The sequence below is a fragment of the Rhinopithecus bieti genome, unplaced genomic scaffold (assembly GCF_001698545.2).
Source record: "Rhinopithecus bieti isolate Rb0 unplaced genomic scaffold, ASM169854v2 scaffold_9899, whole genome shotgun sequence".
Lineage (NCBI taxonomy): Eukaryota > Metazoa > Chordata > Mammalia > Primates > Cercopithecidae > Rhinopithecus > Rhinopithecus bieti.
The window spans coordinates 2,753,861-2,771,360 of NW_016806979.1; the positions used below are offsets into that span (position 1 = coordinate 2,753,861).

General features: G+C 54.3%; 1 protein-coding gene across 2 annotated transcripts in view; it reads right to left on the minus strand.

Annotated features, from left to right (window-relative positions):
- Positions 1–17,500, minus strand: part of RNF213 (ring finger protein 213) — a 147,871-nt gene that overhangs the window by 118,501 nt on the left and 11,870 nt on the right. The window contains exons 3-5 of one of the 2 annotated variants that reach the window (XM_017879305.1): positions 16,814–16,977; positions 8,391–8,537; positions 52–147 (exon numbers count right to left, since the gene is read on the minus strand). In XM_017879305.1, the coding sequence (XP_017734794.1) occupies positions 52–147; positions 8,391–8,537; positions 16,814–16,977 (407 nt within the window). Of the gene's footprint in view, positions 1–15; positions 148–8,390; positions 8,538–16,813; positions 16,978–17,500 lie in introns of both variants that reach the window. The other variant, XM_017879306.1, reaches the window with a different exon arrangement.

The following is a 17,500-nucleotide window of genomic DNA, read 5'->3' on the forward strand; positions in this document are numbered from 1 at the left end:
GCTGTGGGGCAGGGCTGTGTCCTGAGGCTCCGGGTTTGAAAGCAAAGTCAGATGACAGGGGCTGGCAGGAGACAGGGGCAAGGAATCCAGCCCTGAGGAAGCAGAGTTGTTCAGATTCTTTTTCTTCTTCCTTTTCTTCTTTTTGCTCTAAACAAAAAGAGAGACACTCACTTTATTTCTTAGATTTAGTGTACTCTAGCCCACGTTTCCCTCCAACTTTCTCTTCCATTTCTCAACTGCATCAAGCTTCGCTTAACCAAAGTACCTAACACCTGTTAGATCTGCAATTACCTGGAAAGAATGAAATTAAGAAACAGAAGTTGGGGATGGGCAGGGTCAGGGGCAAGAGGCCTTGAAGTGCTTTTACCACACTCAGCACGGTCATGGCCAGGCAGAGACCCTCACACAGGCTCACTGCTTATTGGGCATCCACAGACATGGATATTTATTTATAAATTTGAGCAAGGTCTCCGTCTGTCGCCCAGGCTGGAGTGCAGTGGTGCAATCCTGGCTCACTGTAGCCTCGACCTCCTGGGCTCAAGTGATCCTCCCACCTCAGCCTCCTGAGTAGCTGGGACTACAGGTGAGCATCACTGCGCCCAGCTAATTTTTCGTTCGTTTGTTTGTTTTGTGTAGAAACAGGGTTTCGTCATGTTGCCCTAGCTGGTTTTGAACTCTGGGACTCAGGCGATCTGCCCTCCTCGGCCTCCCGAAATCCTGGAGTTACAGGCGTGAACCACCATTCCCAGCTGGTTTTAAAAAATGCTTTGTAGAGACAGAGTCTCACTATGTTGCTCAGGCTGATCTCCAACACCCAGGCTCAGGCAATCCTCCCATCTTGGCCTCCCAAAGTGTGGGATTACACACGTGAGCCACCGTGCCTGGCCTGGTTTTGAACATTAGAAAGCACATACAGGCTTTCCACATTTTATGCACCTCTATAAAATATTTCGTACACAAAATTTGAAATGAGAAAGAGGAGACTAAAAATTGAGTAGCAGCTGCCTCCGCACCCTCAGCAGGCACAGCCAGGCTCAAAGGCACATCCAGGTTCAGGGGTACCGTCCCCACCTTGGAACCAGGACTGCACCTGGTGGGAGGAGGCTGCCAGGACCCTGGGACCCCACAGGCATCTCCCAGAGGATGGTGCTCAGGGGTGCGTGCTGATCGGGTCACTACAGGAAAGTGACTTGTAGATCCCCTGAAACCTGGTGGTGTGTGATGAGGGCCCTGAACTGCCAGGCAGCAGGTGTGAACCTGTGCCCACTCCACGCCCCCCACCTCCTGCACCCACATACCCGGGAAGACCCGCACACACTGAGGTGCAGCCCAGGGGCTAATCTACCCTCTCCTCAGCAACTGGTAGCGAGGGGACTAGGAAGAGCCACAGGGTCCCATCACTGCCACTTCAGGAGCCCCTCGGCTGAGGGCTGGCCCCTGTGTGGCCCCAGGAGGAGGCTCCATTCCCACCCGCCCAGGGCACGGCGAAGCGGCAGCTGGACAGGACTGCGCCCCAGGGCTTCCAGGAGGCCAGGCCGACACTGCAAGCCCTTCTCTCTCACACACGACTGCACTTCCTGCCAGAACCAGGGCCAGAAATTCCGATTTTCTCATCCTTTTTAAATTCAGAGGAAACCCATGCTCAGTGTACACAAAGCACAGGAGGCCCCCCCCCCCCCCGCCACCTGCCCCCCGACCCATAACATCTCCCCAGGCCACAGTTCGGCTCTAGCCTCCCACTCGGCCTGTGTCCCTGATGCCGACCCCAGGCCACCAACCCACCACACCGCTGAGAGCACCTGGTCCCGTTCCTGGGAGCAAGCACCACCCCTGAAATGGCACACTTGGCGCGTTTGGGTGCAGACAGGGAAGGCTCACTCCCAGCACAGATGACTCTAAAACGGCGCTTCATTGAGATCTGGCCACTGCACTCCAAGCTGGGCGACAGAGTGAGACTCCACCTCAAATATTAAAAAAAAAATAGGTCAGGCATGTTGGCTCAGGCCTGTAATCCCAGCACTTTGGGAGGCCGAGGCAGGCAGATCACTGGAGGTCAAGAGATTGCAACCAGCCTGGCCAACATGGTGAAATCCCCATCTTTACTAAAATACAAAAAATTAGCTGGACGTGGTGGCAGGCGCCTGTAATCCCAGCTACTTGGGAGGCTGAGGCAGGAGAATTGCTTGAACCTGGGAGGCGGAGTTTGCAGTGAGCCACAATTAAGCCACTGCACTCCAGCCTGAGCAATAGAGCAAGACTCCATCTCAAAAAAAAAAAAAAAGCAACTGCAGAAGCAACCGCAGAAGAAGCGTCTGGGGCTGGGACCCAGCACTGGAGAGTGGCGTCATCAGGGCAGGTGTCAGCCTCTGAATGACGGGCTGGTCAGCTGCTGGGGACCTGCTGAAAGGGGGAAGCAAGAGGCCGTCAAGAAACAGGCAGGTGCTGCACAACCCTTCACTGCAGGCACCCATTGGCCTCAGTGTGCTGTGAAGACCTGGCAGGTGGGGTCTGAGCCCTGAAGACAGCCTAGCCTCGGAGAGGCGATGACACCGTCCCTGCCCGGCCACTTGCCTGGTGCCTCTGGTGCTGCCCTGCAGTGGCGTCTGGGCTGGGTTTAGAGGGCCTGCTTGAGTTCCCATCCAGCTCACCCCATGGCGCACTGGCTGGGCAAACCCAGGTGGGTCACTGAGCCACCGTGGGCCTCATTTTCCCCATCTTTAAAGTGGAGACAGCAGATGTCTCCACATCAGAGCATCACTGAGGGTGACCAAATGGGACAAAGCACACAGAGTTGTAGGACACTGCCTGGCACACGCAAGGCCCCCATCGGTGATGCTGTGGTCATGGTCACTGTCCACACACAGCAGGTGTTTGTGGCCACCTGGTGATAGCACAGGATGGCCTATCCTGGGGGATGGTCCCTTGGCTCTCCCTGTTCTCGGCCGTATGGTTTCAGTAACATCAGCTTTACTCCAGCCCCAGGGGCAGCTCTTGTGCGTGGGCTGATGTCAACCACTGCTGTCTATCATCCTGGCCTTAGGGACCCACTGGGGGATTGGCCCGTGAGCCAATCAGAGCCAATGAGATTTGAGGAAACGCTTCCTCTCTCCAGAGGAATCAATCACCAGAGGAGGCACTCTCTTGTCCCCTGAATGACAGAGTAGCAGGTGGATCACGGGGAAGCCACTGTGTGGCACGAGGGAGTGACGGGAAACAGCTGGTGAGAGGCTCGGTGGGGGAGCCATGTCCGGAAGGCAGAGCAGACAGGGCCAGAGACACCTGCACCAAGCCTCGCCTGCAGCCTCAGGGCTCATCAGGTGTGTCCATAATAAACTCCCTTAATGGGATTAGCCAGGTGGAGCTGGGCTTTCCATTATTTGAAATGGGGTCTTGCTCTGTCACCCAGGCTGGAGCATAGTGGCATAATCTCAGCTTGCTGCAACCTCTGTTTCCTGGATTCACGCAATTCTCCTGCCTCAGCCTCCTGAGTAGCTGGGATTACAGGCTCAGGCCACCACGCCCAGCTAATTTTTTTTCTGTTTTTGGTTTCTGTTTTGTTTTGTTTTTTTGAGACGAAGTTTGGCTCTTGTTGCCCAGGCTGGAGTGCAATGGCATGATCTGAGCCCAATGCAACCTCCGCCTCCCAGGTTCAAGGGATTATCCTGCCTCAGCCTCCCGAGTAGCTGGGATTACAGGCACCTGCCATCATGCCTAGCTAATATTTTTATTTTTTATTTTTGTATTTTTGTACAGACGGAGTTTCACCATGTTGGCCAGGCTGGTCTTAAACTGACCTCAGGTGATCCACCCTCTTCGGCCTCCCAAAGTGCTGGGATTACAGGCGTGAGCTACCATGCCTGGCCGTAATTTTCGTATTTTTAGTACAGATGGGGTTTCACCATGTTGGTCAGCTGGTCTTGAACTCTGACCTCAGGTGATCCACCCACCTCGGCCTCCCAAAGTGCTGCGAGTACACGTGTAAGCCACTGTGCCTGGCCATAACCCAAAGATTTCTAATGGTTAAAATAATCAAACCTCAAATTAAGTTATTCCCTAATTATGAAAGTTGAAAATAAGTCAAGGTCACGGATGCTCTAGCAGCTTCAACGACATAATCAGGCTCTGGCAGAAACAGAATCCTCAGGCTCTGGACTGCTGAGTCACAGCCCGGAACAGGAGGAGCCCACTGAGGCAGGCCCCTGACCACCCCCCACCTCCCACCGGCATGGAAGACGCAGGCCCCCTACTGCTTCTTTCCTTGATGTAGCAAAGGGCTCAGACCTTAGGAACAGCTGCCAGCAGCCCTCCCCAGGGCCTGCCTTGCAGGAGGAGTGGCCAGCCAGGAATAAACAGCAGCAGCAGCACACGGAGGTTGGGCAGGGCCCAGGGAGGCTGGAGGCAGCGGCCAGGCCTGGCCTTACTCCCTCTGCCCACAACATGGGGCTGTGGAAAAACTGCAGTAAACGCAGAGGCAACTGCAGGAGAGACCCTTGGAGGGACCATGATCCAGTTCCTGGAAGACCACTGCCCTCAAGCCGCCAGCTCAGACCCTCTTTTCCATAGAAACAAAATCGACCATCTGACATCATCGCACCTACAGGGCTGAGGTCTCGGAGGAGCAGCCCCAGGTTCACCCCTCTCAGCTGTTCCCGTGTGAACTGCTGCCTGGCCCTGAACTGGGGACAGCTTACTTCTCGGTGAGGACTGGCCAAGTGCCCCGGTAGGGGCCCTGCGCTGCCGGTGCCTCCTGCTGTCTGCTTTTCCACTGAACAGTTTCACGGTCTTCTTTGACCCAGAACCTCCAACTATATAAACCATAGTGGTATTTATAATTTTAGCAGGGGGTGAGGCTTACGCAGTATTTACAGAATTGGCTGGGCAGTGGTGGCTCAAGCCTGTCATCCCAGCACTTTGGAGCCGAGACGGGGTGGATCACGAGGTCAGGAGATCAAGATCCATCCTGGCAACACCAGTGAAACCCCGTCTCTACTAAAAAATAAAAATCTAGCCGGCAGGTGCGCGGGCGCCTGTAGTCCCAGCTCCCCTCCGGGAGGCTGAGGCAGCGAGACATGGTTAAACCCGGGGAGGCGGGAGCTTGCCAGTGAGCTGAGATCCGGCCACTGCACCACCCAGGCGACAGAGTGAGACTCCGTCTCAAAAAAAAAAAAAAAAGAAGTATTTACAGAATTTTATAAATATCCCCCTATATTTTCTAGACCTTTTAGGATGCTGTTTTACATTAAAATATTGAATCAGGCCAGGCGCAGTGGCTCACACCTGTAATCCCAGCACTTTAAGAGGACAAGGCAGGCAGATCACCTGAGGTCAGGAGTTTGAGACCAGCCTGGCCAGCGTGGAGAAACCCCATCTCTACTAAAAATACAAAAATTAGCCGGGCGTGGTGGCGCATGCCTGTAATCCCAGCTACTCTAGAGGCTGAGGCAGGAGAATCGCTTGAACCCAGGAGGCGGAGGTTGCAGGGAGCCGAGATCATGCCACTGCACTCCAGCCTAGGCAACAGAGGGAGAATCTGTCTCAAAAATAAATAAATAAAAAATAAAGTGCACAGGGGGGCGCTGTGGGTTACGTGCCGACGCCACGCCGTTTCGTATCTAGGACTGGGCATCCTCAGATTTTGGTGTCCTCCGGGGTCCTGAACCGATCCCCTGTGGGCAACAAGGGACCACTGTGTATTTCAGTGTGAGCACGAGATGAGTATGAGTGGGACATGTGTGTGTTGGCGGGTATGTGAGTGGGGTGAGTGGATGGTGTGTGTGTGTGTTGGGGCGTGTGAGTGGTGTGTGTTGGGTGTGTGTGGTGTGTGTGTGTCTTGGGGTGTGTGAGTGGTGTGAGTGGGGTATGTATGTGTTGGGGTGTGTGTGTGACTGGGGTATGTGTGTTGGGGTGTGTGTGTGTGTTAGGTGTGTGTGTTCGGGGTGAGTGGGTTTTGTGTGTGTGTGTGTTGGGGTGTGAGTGGTGTGAGTGGGATGTGTGTGTGTTTGGGGGTGTGTGGTGTGAGTGGGGTGTGTGTGTTGGGGGTGAGTGGTGTGAGTGGGATATGTGTGTGGTGGGTATGTGAGTGGTGTGAGTGGGGTGTGTGTGTTGGGGGTGTGTGAGTGGGGTGTGTTGGGGTGTGTTGGGGGTGTGTGAGTGGGGTTAGTGGGGTGTGTGTGTTTTGGGGGTGTGTGAGTGGTGTGAGTGGGGTGTGTGCGTGGTGTGAGTGGGGTGTGTGTGTTGGGGGGTGTGTGTGGGGGTTTGTGAGTGGGGTGAGTGGGGTGTGTGTGTTGTACCCAAATGCTGAGCCCATGGTTCAGACACCCCACTTTCCACACCCGTGTGTACACCCTGACCAACACGCTCCGGTCCGCACATGCCGTGCATCACTCCAGCTCACAACTCATGCTCCGTGCGCATTCCCAGGTTGTGCCTGTTACTCCACGGGAATGTTTCCACCCGTGCACGTTGACAGCTTTACTGTAAATTTCCCATCCATTTCTCCTCCTTCTCACATCCATTAAGTATCTTCTCCAATTTATAGTTTAAAATCTTTGTCAGCTTCCAAAAATACAAAACCAGGCTGGGGTGGTGGTTTATGCCTGTAATCCCTGCACTTTGGGAGGCTGAGGTGGGAGAATCGCTTGAGCCCAGGGGTTTGAGACCAGCCTGGGTAACAGAGCAAGACCCCATCTCTACCAAAAATTTAAAAAATTAATTGGGCATGGTGGTGCACGCCTGTAGTCTCAGCTACTCGGGAGGCTGAGGCACGAGGACTGCTTGAGCCCAGGAAGTCAAGGCTGCAATGAGCTATGATTTTGCCACAGCACTCCAGCCTGGGACACAGGGCGAGACCCTGTCTCAAAACAAAAACAAAAACCACCACACCCATTCAGAACTATACTACTGTTATACATTAATTAGTTGGTTAAGTTCCTGTGTCACTCTGGGTGACAGCAGACATCTCTGCAGTGCTAAACCTTCCATGTTCTCTCTGGGGAAGGGTCCACCTCTCCAGGAGCTTCACTGTCTGCTGAGCCCCAGAGCCTTCTCCTCGCCAGGCCTATGGATCCGTCCTTTATTTTACAAGCTGCTTCTCATATTTTTGTTGCTATTGAGAATAAGTTCTCCACTCACACCATGCCTTATGTCTGGGTAAGTCCAGCCCGGTGTGGACGCTGCCTGCATTTCCCAAGAGCTGCAGGAGCGGGCTCACGGCCAAGCCCCGGGCCACAGAGGAAGGAGCACGCCTGCCTCGAACGTTTCTGCGTACACCTAAGACCTAGGACCCACCGCAGGTGGTGGATGCTCAGTAAATCTCTGTTCAATGAACACGTGACCATCTCGATGGGCTGGGGGGAGCGGCGCAGGGAAGGCGGGGAGGCTGTCACCCTCTGTCAAACAGTAATAAACTTCACAAACATCACTCTTCAAGGTATGAAGCTCCCTTGCTTTTCCCCAAAAGCAAAAGTTTCATTATATGTGTTAGCTAATTTCATTTTCGATATTATTAGCGAGTCCTGTAATACTTCTAAATGCTATAGAAAAAGTCAGGATTTTGGACAGGCACAGTGGCTCACATCTGTAATCCCAGCACTTTGGAAGGCCGAGGCGGGTGGATACTTTGAGGCCAGGAGTTCAAGATCAGCCTGGCCAACATGGTGAAACCCTGTCTCTACTAAAAATACACAAAAAAAGTAGCCGGGCGTGGTGGCAGGTGCCTGTAGTCCCAGTTACTCAGGAGGGAGAGGCAGGAGAATCGCTTGAACCCGGGAGGCGGAGCTTGCAGTGAGCTGAGATCGTGCCACTGCACTCCAGCCTGGGCAACAGAGCGAGACTCCGTCTCAAAAAAAGAAAAGAAAGAAAAGAAAAAGTCAGGATTTCAACTTCTAGAAACCAGAGACTAAACTGAGCAGGGTTTCCACTATACCCCCATGTGGCGAGTGCCATCCAAGACCTTGTGTTCAGGCAGAGCCCTGGTCCGGCCCCCGCCTGCCTGGGCCTGGCCCTCTCAGCCCCTCAGGCTCCCCTCCTGCTGTCTGTGGTGAAGCCTGTGTTGCCAGTGGACCTTTAGCCAGGTGAGTGCAACCAGGTTAAGTTTCTCCAGGTGTCCAAGGGGACAGCTGCATGGAGTAAAAAGGCGAGTGGAAGGATGGGGGCCAGAAGGGCAAGCACAACAAAGCGGAAATTCACCGCTAGCAAAATGTCCTCAGAGTCACAAGAGCCAAGCTTGAATCAGCGTTGCTCTGTCACAGCCCAAGGGCGACCTGAGAACGCCAGTCCTGGGCAGCCGTCCTCGGCTGGCAGGGACTCAAGGGCCGGAAGTGCGAGGTGGCTGTGCCGGCATGCACGGGTGGGGGCGGGGAGCGTTCTGCCCAACTGTTGACTCAGACTACCTGCTCACAGTCTGCAGAAGGCACGCTGGCGGCCTCAAGCGGGGCTGTGTCCTGCTTCCTTCTCTTGCGGGGTATGGTATTAGCAGCTTCCCACTCATCGGATATGAGGTCTACAGTAGCATCTACCAAAACCTCTGACGCAGCTCCCTGTTGAAACAGGACCCCCTTCAGACAGGGCAGGGCTGTGCACCCCACGCACAGCTCTAGCAGACTCGCAAAGACCCCACCTCAGGGGTCACCTCCTCTCAGAAAGGCCCAGGCAGGGACATCCACGTGTGGGCACTGACCAGCTCCCCAGCACCCTCTGCATCCAGGGCCCACGGGCAGGAGGGTGTGGGGAGACCAAGAAGCAGCTCCTGCAGACGTGCAGGGCAAATCCACGTAAGAGAAGAACTGCCCACACCAGAGGCGGCACCCTGCCAGGCTCCAGGGACCCTGCCAGGCTCACAGCACCCTGCCAAGCTCCCAGCACCCTACCAGGCTCCTGGCGCCCCTGGGCCTCCACACAAATGCCTTGGCTTGTGTTCAGAGCACAGATGCACTGCAGAGACCAACCCAGAAGGTACAGGCAGGCCCGGGCACCCCAGGTCCAGCCAGGCCAGGCCTCCTGAACCCCTAGAGCCGGAGGCGGGCAGTCTGGCCCCACAGCAGGCATGCTCATCCAGCACTTCCCTCCCACACCGGGCATCACCAGGAGACCTCACAGCAAGACGCCCAGCAGGAAGCTGAGGAAGGGAAGCTCCACCAGGAGCTTCGAACCCAAATGGCCCCTGGCTGCAGCGGAGTCTCCTCCTCCCTCACCACAGCAAGTACAACCCAGCAGCCAAGCCCAGTAGCCTCTCCAGAGGAAGAATCCACAAAGGGCACCCGGTTAGTCGGCAACCAGCGGCCACCAAAGGAGAGACCAAGTGGAGAAAGGCTGTGCCATGGGACGGGCGTGGGCGTGGGCCCCTCTCTGCACCCTCTCCCTCTCCACCCACCCCATGACTGCGGGTAAAGACTGACCACCTGACTCTGCTGCGGGGTGAGGCTGGCCACGCAGCTCGCTGGGGCCACCTCCCTTGGCTCCGGGCACCCTCCTCACCATGGTTAGAATGCAGCGTTTGTGCTTAGAGAACCGTTCTCTAGAACGTGTACACCGCTCTCAGCTTCAGAATTCAACAGGTTCCCCGTGGGATTGGGAAAACGCACAAAAGCCCTTGTAAGCTCGTCACCAGAGACACCCCATCAGCGTTCACCTGTGCATTCACTCTGAACTTCTCTCATGTGTGGATATGTGGACATTTAGCCTTTTTTTTTTTTTTTTTTTTTTTTGAGACAGAGTCTCACTGTCACCCAGGCTGGAGTGCAGTGGCTCAATCTCGGCTCACTGCAACCTCTGCGTCCTGGGTTCAACCGATTCCCCTGCCTCAACCTCCCAAGTAGCTGGGCTTACCGGCAAGCACCAGCACACTCAGCTAATTTTTGTATTTTTAGTAGAGAGGGGGTTTCCCCATGTTGGTCAGGCTGGTCTCAAACTCCTGACCTCAAGAGATCCACACGCCTCAGCCTCCCAAAGTGCTGGGATTACAGGTGAGAAGCCACCATACCCGGCCCTAGTTCCCATTTTCTTCACCCCAGAAGGAAACCCCACAGCAATGCTCCCTACTCCCCACTCCTCCCAGCCAACCACTAATCTGTGTTCTGTCTCCATGGTGAGTCTATCGCGGACATTTCGTATCAATGGAATCATACATGGCCTCTTGTATCTGGCTTCTTTCACTTAGCATGTTTTTGAGGTCCATCCACACTGCAGCACAGATCCATATCGTATTCTTTTTTTTTTTTTTTTTTTGAGACTGAGTCTCGCTCTGTTGACAGGCTGGAGCGAAGTGGTGCGATCTCGGCTCACTGCAACCTCCACCTCCCAGGTTCAAGTGATTCTCCTGCCTCAGCCTCCTGAGTAGCTGGGACTACAGGCATGTGCCCCCATGCCTGGCTAAATTTTTTTTGTATTTTTAGTAGAGACGGAGTTTCACCATGTTGGCCAGGATGTTCTCGATCTCCTGACCTCGTGATCCACCCACCTCAGCCTCCCAAAGGGCTGGGATGACAGGTGTGAGCCACCGCGCCCGGCCTAGGATAATTTTATGTGTAACTTTTGGATCAACTGCCTTGCTGTTTCCTTAGTGGCTGCAGCATCTGACATTCCCACCAACACTGTACAACACTTCCAATTTCTCCACATCCTCATCAACACTTCTTACTTTCCTTCCTTCCTTCTCTCTCTCTCTCTCTCTCTTTTTGAGGCAGGATCTCACAGTCACCCAGTGAGCCACTGCGCCCGGCCTCTTTTTTTGTTCCCTTGTTCATGTTGGTTTTCCCTTGTTCAAGATTCCCTAGTAAATGTCTTCATTCTTTTCACATCTTCAGTGTCAACTCTACATTTTACAAATTCAAGCAGATTCCACTAATACAAAATTTTAAAACATGAAAACATAAATAAATAAAAAATAGGCCAAGCACGGTGGCTCACACCTCTAATCCCAGCATTTTGGGAGGCTGAGGCGGGCAGATCACCTGAAGTCAGGGGTTCAAGACCAGCCTGACCAACATGGAGAAACCCTGTCTCTACTAAAAATACAAAATCAGCGGGGCGTGGTGGTGCACACCTGTAATCCCAGCTACTTGGGAGGCTGATGCAGGAGAATCGCTTGAACTCGGGAAGTGGAGGTGGCTGTGAGCCAAGATCACGCCATTGTACTCCAGCCTGGGCAACAGGAGCGAAACTCTTCTCAAAAATAAATAAATAAATAAATAAAACAAAAATTAAAGGAAAAATAAATAAATAATAAAGTCTCTGTTCCTTTAGCTTGTTGCCAATTAGTGGTTTGATAGTGATTTCCTTAAACACCTACAACCAAAACATGGGAGAAAAAAAAAAAAAACTGGCCAGGCGCAGTGGCTCACACCTGTAATCTCAGCACTTTGGGAGGCTGAGGCGGGTGGATCACAAGGTCAGGAGATCGAGACCATCCTGGCTAACACGGTGAAACCCAGTCTCTACTAAAAATACAAAAAATTAGCAGAGCGTGGTGGCTCACGCCTGTAGTCCCAGCTACTCGGGAGGCTGAGGTAGGAGAATCGCTTGAACCCGGGAGGCAGAGATTGCAGTGAGCCGAGATCGCGCCACTGCACTCCAGCCTGGGCAACAGAGTGAGACTCCGTCTCAAAAAAAAAAAAAAAAAATACTCTCTCAGTCTTTGTAGACTGGCCCTGAGTTGGGGCACCCCTCCCACACTTAGCCTTCCTTCTGGCCTGCCCTGAGGTCTTCTCAGGTCTTTTTTGAGCACGTGTCCTGCTTCAGCATTTGTGTGGCTTTCTAGATTCCTCATTATTCATAGGAACTTTTCAAAATTTTATTCCCCCCAAGTAACTCAATTCTTAGCTTTTCCTCTGTCTTTAGACGGGTTTATTGTTTGCCCCAGATGGCAAATGGTTTATTCATTTGTCTTCAATGTTTTCAAGGAACACCGTCCATATTGCCACTTCTCCACTCCCACGGAGTTCCAAATTAGGTATAAAAAAGGAGTTACCCAAACTTTCTGCATCCCATGTGGTCCAGGCTTGGGGGTGGCCTTGGCCACTCTGGAAGGGATTACTCTCCAAGGGAATGACACAAGCATACACACACCGCACTCACACACACCCCAACACACACACATATCCCACTCATCCCACTCACACACACCAACACACACACACACCCCACTCACACACCCCCAATTCACATACCCCAACACACACACACCACACTCACACACATCCCAACACACACACATATCCCACTCACCCCCACTCACACACACCAACACACACACACACCCCACTCACACCCCCAATTCACATACCCCAACACACACACACCGCACTCACACACATCCCAACACACACACATATCCCACTCACCCCACTCACACACACCCCAACACACACCCCCCAACACACACACACCCCACTCACACACACCCCAACACACACACCCCAACACACACACCCCACTCACACACACCCCAACACACACATACCCCACTCACTCCATTGACACACACCCCAACACGCACACATATGCCACTCACCCCGCTCACACTCCCAACACCCACCCCCAACACACACACCCCACTCACACACACCCCAACACACACATATCCCACTCACTCCACTGACACACACCCCAACACGCACACATATGCCACTCACCCCGCTCACACTCCCAACACACACATCCCCAACACACTCACACCCCACTCACACACCAACTCACATACCCTAACACACACACAACCCCAACACATACACCCCACTCACACACCCCAACACACACACCCCCAACACTACACACACCCCACTCACACCCCAACACAGACACACCCCACTCACACACCCCAACACACACATATCCCACTCACCCCAAACACACACCCCAACATGCACACATGCCACTCACCTCGCTCACACACATCCCCAACACACACACACCCCACTCACACCCCAACATACACACACCCCCAAGACACAAACAGCCCACTCACACACCCCAACACACACACATCCGACTCACACACCCAACTCACATACCCCAACACACACACTGAACACACACACCCCAACACACACACATATCCCACTCACCCCACTCACACACACCCCAACATGAACACACATCCCACTCACCCCACCCACACACCCCCAACTCACATACCCCAACACACACACACCCCAACACACACACCCCACTCACAAACACACACCAACATACACACCCCACTCACACCACTTATACACCCCAACACACACCCCACTCACATCACTCACCCCAACACTTACACACCCCCAAACACACACACCCCAACACACACACCACTCACACACCCCAACACACACACACCCCAACACACACACACCCCACTCACACACCCCAACACATACACCCCCAATACACATACCACGCACACATCCCCAACACACACGTGTGAGCAATAAAGCTTTTTAATCACCTGGGTGCAGGCGGGCTGAGTCTGAAAACAGAGTCAGCAAAGGGAGATAGGGGTGGGGCTATTTTATAAGATTTGGGTGGGTCGCGGAAAATTACACTCAAAGGGGGTTGTTGTTCTCTGATGGGCAGGGGTGGGGGGTCACAAGGGGCTCAGTGAGGGAGCTTTTGAGCCAGGACAAGCCAGGAGAAGGAATTTCACAAGGTAATGTCATCAGTTAAGGCAGGAACTGGCCATTTTCACTTCTTTTGTGTGATTCTTCACTTGCTTCAGGCCCTCTGGATGTGTACGTGCAGGTCACAGGGGATAGGATGGCTTAGCTTGGGCTCAGAGGCCTGACAACACACACACCCCACTCACACACCCCCAACACACACACACCCCACTCACCCCACTCACATACCCCCAACACACACACATTCCACTTATCCCCCTCACACACCCCCAACACACACACATTCCACTCACCCCACTCACACACCCCCAACACACACACATTCCACTCACCCCACTCACACACCCCCAACACACACACATTCCACTCACCCCACTCACACACCCCCAACACACACACACCCCACTCACCCCACTCACATACCCCCAACACACACACATTCCACTTATCCCCCTCACACACCCCCAACACACACACATTCCACTCACCCCACTCACACACCCCCAACACACACACATTCCACTCACCCCACTCACACACCCCCAACACACACACATTCCACTCACCCCACTCACACACCCCCAACACACACACATTCCACTCACCCCACTCACACACCCCCAACACACACACATTCCACTCACCCCACTCACACACCCCCAACACACACACATTCCACTCACCCCACTCACACACCCCCAACACACACACATTCCACTCACCCCACTCACACACCCCCAACACACACACACTCCACTCACCCCACTCACACACCCCCAACACACACACACTCCACTCACCCCACTCACACACCCCCAACACACACACACTCCACTCACCCCACTCACACACCCCCAACACACACACATTCCACTCACCCCACTCACACACCCCCAACACACACACACTCCACTCACCCCACTCACACACCCCCAACACACACACACTCCACTCACCCCACTCACACACCCCCAACACACACACATTCCACTCACCCCACTCACACACCCCCAACACACACACACTCCACTCACCCCACTCACACACCCCCAACACACACACACTCCACTCACCCCACTCACACACCCCCAACACACACACATTCCACTCACCCCACTCACACACCCCCAACACACACACACCCCACTCACCCCACTCACACACCCCCAACACACACACACCCCACTCACCCCACTCACACACCCCCAACACACACACATTCCACTCACCCCACTCACACACCCCCAACACACACACATTCCACTCACCCCACTCACACACCCCCAACACACACACACTCCACTCACCCCACTCACACACCCCCAACACACACACACCCCACTCACCCCACTCACACACCCCCAACACACACACATTCCACTCACACTGCTCACACACCCCCAACACACACACATTCCACTCACCCCACTCACACACCCCAACACACACACATTCCACTCACCCCACTCACACACCCCAACACACACACACCCCACTCACCCCACTCACACACCCCAACACACACACATTCCACTCACCCCACTCACACACCCCAACACACACACATTCCACTCACACCGCTCACACACCCCCAACACACACATACCTAACATACACACCCCTCACACACCCTCAACACACACCTCTCACAAACCCCAACACACACACATTCCACTCACACCGCTCACACACACCCAACACACACAAACCCCTCACACACCCCCAACACACACCCTTCACACAACCCCAACACACACACATTCCACTCACACCCCTCACATACCCTCAACACACATATTCCACTCACACCGCTCACACACACCCAACACACACACCCCTCACATACCCCCAACACACATATTCCACTCACACCGCTCACACACACCCAATACACACACCCAACACACACACACACCCCTCACACACCCCCAACACACACGTCCCATTCGCACCACTCACACCCCCCCAACACACATCCCACTCACACCCCATACTCACCCCACTCACACCCCACAGACCACAGCACTGTAGCTGCATCACTTCCCACCACAGCCCAATCATGGAGTGCCACCTACAAGGAACAACAGACAGAAAGCCAACCCCAGCGCCGACACAGAAAGACTGCTTAGCTTCCCCTTCTCAGTGCCCAGCAAGAAACCTGGGAGCTGACACTGCCCTCTGGGTCTTCCCACGCTGCGCTAGAGCCCAGGAGAATGGTTCTCTTCCAACCATTCTCCTTGAACATGTCCAGGACGCTCCCCTCGAAAGCCTGCCCTAGCGGCTCCAACTGGGGATCTTACCAAGGATGCATTCTCTTGGTGTCTAACATGCCTAAGGGGCTGTTGGAGGCCATATGGAGCTGAAAGATGGCTCAGCCACACCCTTCCAAGAAGGGCAACCTGCCAGCCAGCACATTTCCAGAGCACCCGCCCCACACCCAAAGCTTCAAAGCCCCTCTGGGCATGCATCCTCAATGCAGAGGCCTACAGAAGCACAAGACATGCACCCGGCAATGCTCAGGTCCCTGCCCTGAAGCTGCAAGGCAACTCTGAGCTTGCACCCTCAATGCAAAGAGACCCACAGAAGCTTGGGACACAGATACACACAGCAGAAGCTCAGGCTCCAACCCCAGTCACAGCTTCTGAGAGACACATGCGTATTGGGTCTGGTAGAAAGAGAAAGAAGGTGGAGGCCGGGCGCAGTGGCTCATGTCTGTAATCCCAGCACTTTGGGAGGCTGAGGTGGGTGGATCACCTGAGGTCAGGAGTTTGAGACCAGCCTGACCAACATGGTGAAACCCTGTCTCTACTAAATACAAAAAATTAGCTGGGCATGGTGGTGCGTGCCTGTAGTCCCAGCTACTTGGGAGGCTGAGGCAGGAGAATCGCTTGAACCCGGGAAGTGGAGGCTGCAGTGAGCTGAGATCGCACCACTGAACTCCAGCCTGGGCAACAAGACTGAAACTCTGTCTCAAAAAAAAAAAAAAGAAAAGAAAAGAAAAGAAAAGAAAAGAAGGTGGAGGCCCTAAGGGGTCTGGAACCCACAGACTCCAGCCAGAGACAAATCAGGTGCAGAAGGGGCGGCTCTGCTGCTGCCCTGTGGGCAGGTTCAATGGGCTGGGCTGTGGTGGCATTTTCGGGGGCCAGCTGGGCAGCTGTGCAGTGAGATTATCCTGGGCAGAGTGAGCAGGGGGGAGCCAGGGGCGGTGCACTCACTTCTTGGACGGTCCAGGAGGCATCGGAACCGGACTCGTTGGGGTTTTCTTGCCAACTGTCTGAGCCCGGGGACAAGCACGGGCCCCCTTCCTCCTCCAGCTCCTGCTCACACTCCATTTCACCCTCCGGGGCTGACGCCATTGTGGAGTTATTGTTCTCAGAATCTGTAATGGCAGACGAAGGAAGGGTCAAACCTCAGAGAGAAGCCAGTGAATGTTAGCAAGGAAAAACTGGCATCCTTCCCGCGAGTGCAGAGGTTCACCCCGTTCTCCCTCCGAGGTCCTGCACCGGGCCTGCTGATGTGAGCAGGGTAGGGGTTCTGCTCCAGGTGGGGAGGAGGGAACCAGGGACCCCAGTCTCAGCATAACACGGCGTGGATCGGACAGAAAGACCGCACGGTCCTAGCATCCAGCCCCTCCCTCCCAATGTCCAGATCAGTGGCTTCACCTGACTCTGTACTAGGATGTCTGTACTAGGATGTCTGTTATGCTTTCCTCCCCTACTGTAGACATTCCTCCTGTCTCCCCAGGGTGGGCACTCTCCCAGTGGTGGCCCAGGGGTCTCCCACTGCTTCCCTTGTCCTGGCACTAAGGCATCTGCCTGCCCAGCTGCTCTGCCTCCAGATTCTCACCCATGCAGAGCTGCCATGCAGACAGCATGGAGCACCCGCACCGCCAGCCCCACGCT